Source organism: Gymnogyps californianus, chromosome 2, assembly GCF_018139145.2.
Source record: "Gymnogyps californianus isolate 813 chromosome 2, ASM1813914v2, whole genome shotgun sequence".
In the NCBI taxonomy this organism is placed as follows: domain Eukaryota; kingdom Metazoa; phylum Chordata; class Aves; order Accipitriformes; family Cathartidae; genus Gymnogyps; species Gymnogyps californianus.
The window spans coordinates 38,331,375-38,335,023 of NC_059472.1; the positions used below are offsets into that span (position 1 = coordinate 38,331,375).

The following is a 3,649-nucleotide window of genomic DNA, read 5'->3' on the forward strand; positions in this document are numbered from 1 at the left end:
TCCAATATTTTCCTTTATTTGGTCATTGTGAAAGAAAGGAGGTTAATTTGTAATCCACTATAATGCTGTTCTTTTGACTGACCAGTAAAATCTTTTACATTTTGAGAGATTATTTTGTAAAGATGCCCTAAATATTGAAATGAATTTTTAAATGCACGTTGGAGAAGAGTAGTCTGATGCATTGTTTATTTTTTGCTAGTAAATTTTATTTAAAGTATTTAGTTTGAGTATTCTTTTTTTTCCCCCCCGCCCTGTTTTTTTCACTTGGATATGTTTGCTTGTTTTCGAAGGGTTTATGACCTACTTAGTGGAACCACTGTTTGGGGAGTGGGCCCGGTTTTCAAACACCAGGCTGTCGCAGACGATGCTTGGCCACCTGGGACTGAACAAGGCTAGCTGGAAGGGAGTGCAGAGGGAACAGTCTGGCAGTGGTGACGATGTTGACCCCGCTTTTGAGGAAATGGACTCAGACATATTACCTCAGGAACCTCGATTGTCCTGACCTCAATCTTCATGACAAAACTGCCTCTTCTCTTGGTATCTGCACAGTTGGATTAAAGGAGATACTTGCCAGCCCAAGGTTTTAGTAAAATGGTAAAATGATGCCAGCATTATTTATTTCCAAGTTTTCCTTTGACACAGACCATTTGAACCAGAATTTTTTTAAACTGCAAGATCTGAACATAGAGCAATATGCATACGCCTCAGTTGGTTTTCGTTCGGAACCTTGAATATGCAAAGCACAGCAGTGACTGAGCCTTGGAGGAACAGTACGAAAGCTTCATTGTGCCACACGGCTTTGTCTTTTTGGTGAAATTTGGAATACGGTCTTCAAATCTAAGACTTGAGACGGATTGTTCCACTTCCTTGGAATTTAGCAAGACTTGCATAAATGTGTTCAAAGCATACCTTCCACTCAGTCCCTGTTTTAATACGGAAATGTGAAGTGCCCATCCTCTGCTGCCTCTGGCAAGACTTGATGTTTACAAATGTACTCTGAAACTATTGGTTCTAGACTTAACCTTTGCGCATGGCTGTGAAGGAACCACTAACTTGGTTTTTTTGCTTTTTTTAAAAGAAAAAGATCAAATCAGAGACTGCAGCTCTTGTTTCTTTGGATGCCAGAAAAGCCTCCCATTTGCCATAATTTTGTTTGTGCACTGGGAACTGAGCATTCATCATAGAGCACAGCCAAGCTTTACTCCAGTGCTATATGGGAATGCAATTTTTTTTAACGGCGGAAAACACTTCTGAATTTGGGAAGGGAAGGGGCGGGGGTGGGGGTGGGAAGCGTCCGAACTGCATTGCGATTCTGCAGTGGAAACATCGCATGTTGTTTTCACTATTGTACACTTGAACTGCACATGCAAGAAAAAGGTGGAATGTCTAAACACCATAATCAGCTCAGGGTATTTGCCAATCTGAAATAAAGTGGGATGGGAAGCGTGTCCTTCAGAACAAGGGTACAAATGCCCCTTTCGCTGCAGCGTGTGTGTATGTGTGGGTGTGTGAGTATGTTTGGGACGGGGGAGGGCGGGAGGGTACCGGGAAGGGTTTGAACGGCAACATTTTTTTTTTTTTTTTAATTTTATTTATTCTTTTAGAATGTGACAATTTCATGAACAGCCACATTGGGGAGGAAACTGTAACAAATTGCTACAGATGCCTTAAACTATGCACAAAGCTAAGTGACCAAATTTGTTTTTGATTTGAAAAATAATAATAAAAAAAAGTGCATTGTTTACGTATTCCTCCCTCTACTGAAACATTACCCACTAATGGGTTTTTGATGGGAAAAGGAGAAAATGTTTTTTAGGACAAAATTAAAGGACTAATTTTAAACTTAAAACATTCCATTTTTGTAATTTGTTTTACATTGTTTTAAGTACAGTAAGCACAACTGTAATCTAGTTGGAGAAACTGGTGCTTTCTTTTAGTTCATTTGTATTTCCCTGTTATTATTGTAAAAGACTGTTTATTAATTCTGTTTACAGTTTGTTGCAACAGCCATTTTTGGGAGAGAGCTTCAGCGTAAAGCCATTTGTAAAGGCTTTGCCGTATTCATTTTAATATGTGCCTGTTGCTGTTAACTTTTAATTAATAAAAAAAAATCTTTTCACATTATGCTCCTGTACATTTAAGTTACGACCGAGTCGAGCATTATGGAAAGGTAGCTAAGGTTGCAGTCAGCTTCCACTGTAAAACTAAGCCAACTTTTGGATTTGAAAATACCAGTCCTCATATGCCAAAATTTATTGCCTCTTGGAGCTTGGCCTTTCACTGTTTGAAAAGCAAATCCTGACTTACCTGATTGTTTCCCTTCTAAAATTAAGTTGTTTATTATTCTTTTATGTTCCCTGAAGTAGTATCATTAATCTCAAAGTGGCCATGTTTAAAGAAATAAATTTATAATGAAACCATTTTTTTGAACCTGCGTGAACTTCCTTCCTTTGCTGTCAGTGCAAGTTCTTGCTGTTGTCTGACTTCAACAGAGAAGGATCAAACGGGATAATGAGCTTTGGCTATAACTTGCAGTAACAGAAAAGCCTTATTTTAACAAGTTGTCTTTGGAAGGGCGATACTTGCCAGTGGTGTTTGCAGCTGCCAGAACAAAGAGGTAACGGCATGAGTCCAGAAATGCGTTAAGGGACAGAGGCCGGGTCCCCACCATAAATGGTTTTAATCTGTAGATCTGCTCCCAGTGGGCCGCACTATTCGCTCACGTACACAGCCAGACACAAACAGGCCTTACGTTATGTCTAAGGTCTCTGCCCAGCGTGCATGAATGTCCTTAGTTTGAGTACTTCTGCTTGAGATGTTTTTCTGTGGGCACTGGCACTGTGTATGTAAAAGATTTCAAGTAGAAAGATACAAATTAAGGTACAGAAAAGTATAAAATAAATTATTTGATGGCAGCTTTGTGATTTCATTTTCTTGTGCAGATGAGATTTCTTTTACCGTAATTTTACATCACTAATAAGGCTTGCCACATGTTTTTGTATTTCTGGGGTGCCCGATACCTGCACCTCACATCAGCAGTTCCAACGGACAATGTTTGGTGTGGGTTTTTCTCATGTTTTAGCCTAGCTTAATAGGTCAAGGGATATCCTAAATTTTACAAGGTAATGATTTAATTGGACTGAGTTACTTCATTTGAACTCTTGACATTTACAATAACGTAAGTAAGTTGAAACACTTTCAACAGAGGTTTTGTCTCTGAAAGAAGAAAACTTCAGCAGAGGTTTTCTGGGCTAGCTGTTCTGAAGCTGTGGCCTTCTGGGAGGGGGATGGTTGTGCCACACCAAGGGACTGTCAGGGGAACCCAGTGTCCCAGGGGATGGAGAGACCGTTAAACAAGTACCTTCCTGTTATGTTTGTGATGAGGCAGAAACTTCTCACTGGTTCCTGATAAATTTTTTTTTAATCTGAATGTAACTGAATTAACAGCGCTGTGCTGTTCTATGACTAACTCTACTGTTATTCCTGCTGCACAGCAAGGTAAGTAGTCCAGTCCTGAAGGAGATGCAAGTAAGTTGTCACTACATTGATCTATAGTCACCATAACAGAATGTAAACTATACTTTATTGTGGCTGCTATCTGGCTGCTATCGTTTGTAGAGTACCACAAATCACATACGCAATGTTTATT

General features: G+C 39.5%; 1 protein-coding gene across 2 annotated transcripts in view; it reads left to right on the forward strand.

The window, feature by feature from the left end:
* Positions 1-1,261, forward strand: part of PDE7A (phosphodiesterase 7A) — a 75,781-nt gene extending 74,520 nt beyond the window's left edge. For both annotated transcript variants that reach the window (XM_050891277.1, XM_050891278.1), the window contains exon 13: positions 291-1,261. In XM_050891277.1, coding sequence (XP_050747234.1) covers positions 291-502 — 212 coding nt within the window. In that variant the 3' untranslated portion in view covers positions 503-1,261. The remainder of the gene's footprint in view (positions 1-290) is intronic.
* The last annotated feature ends 2,388 nt before the right edge of the window (positions 1,262-3,649 follow it).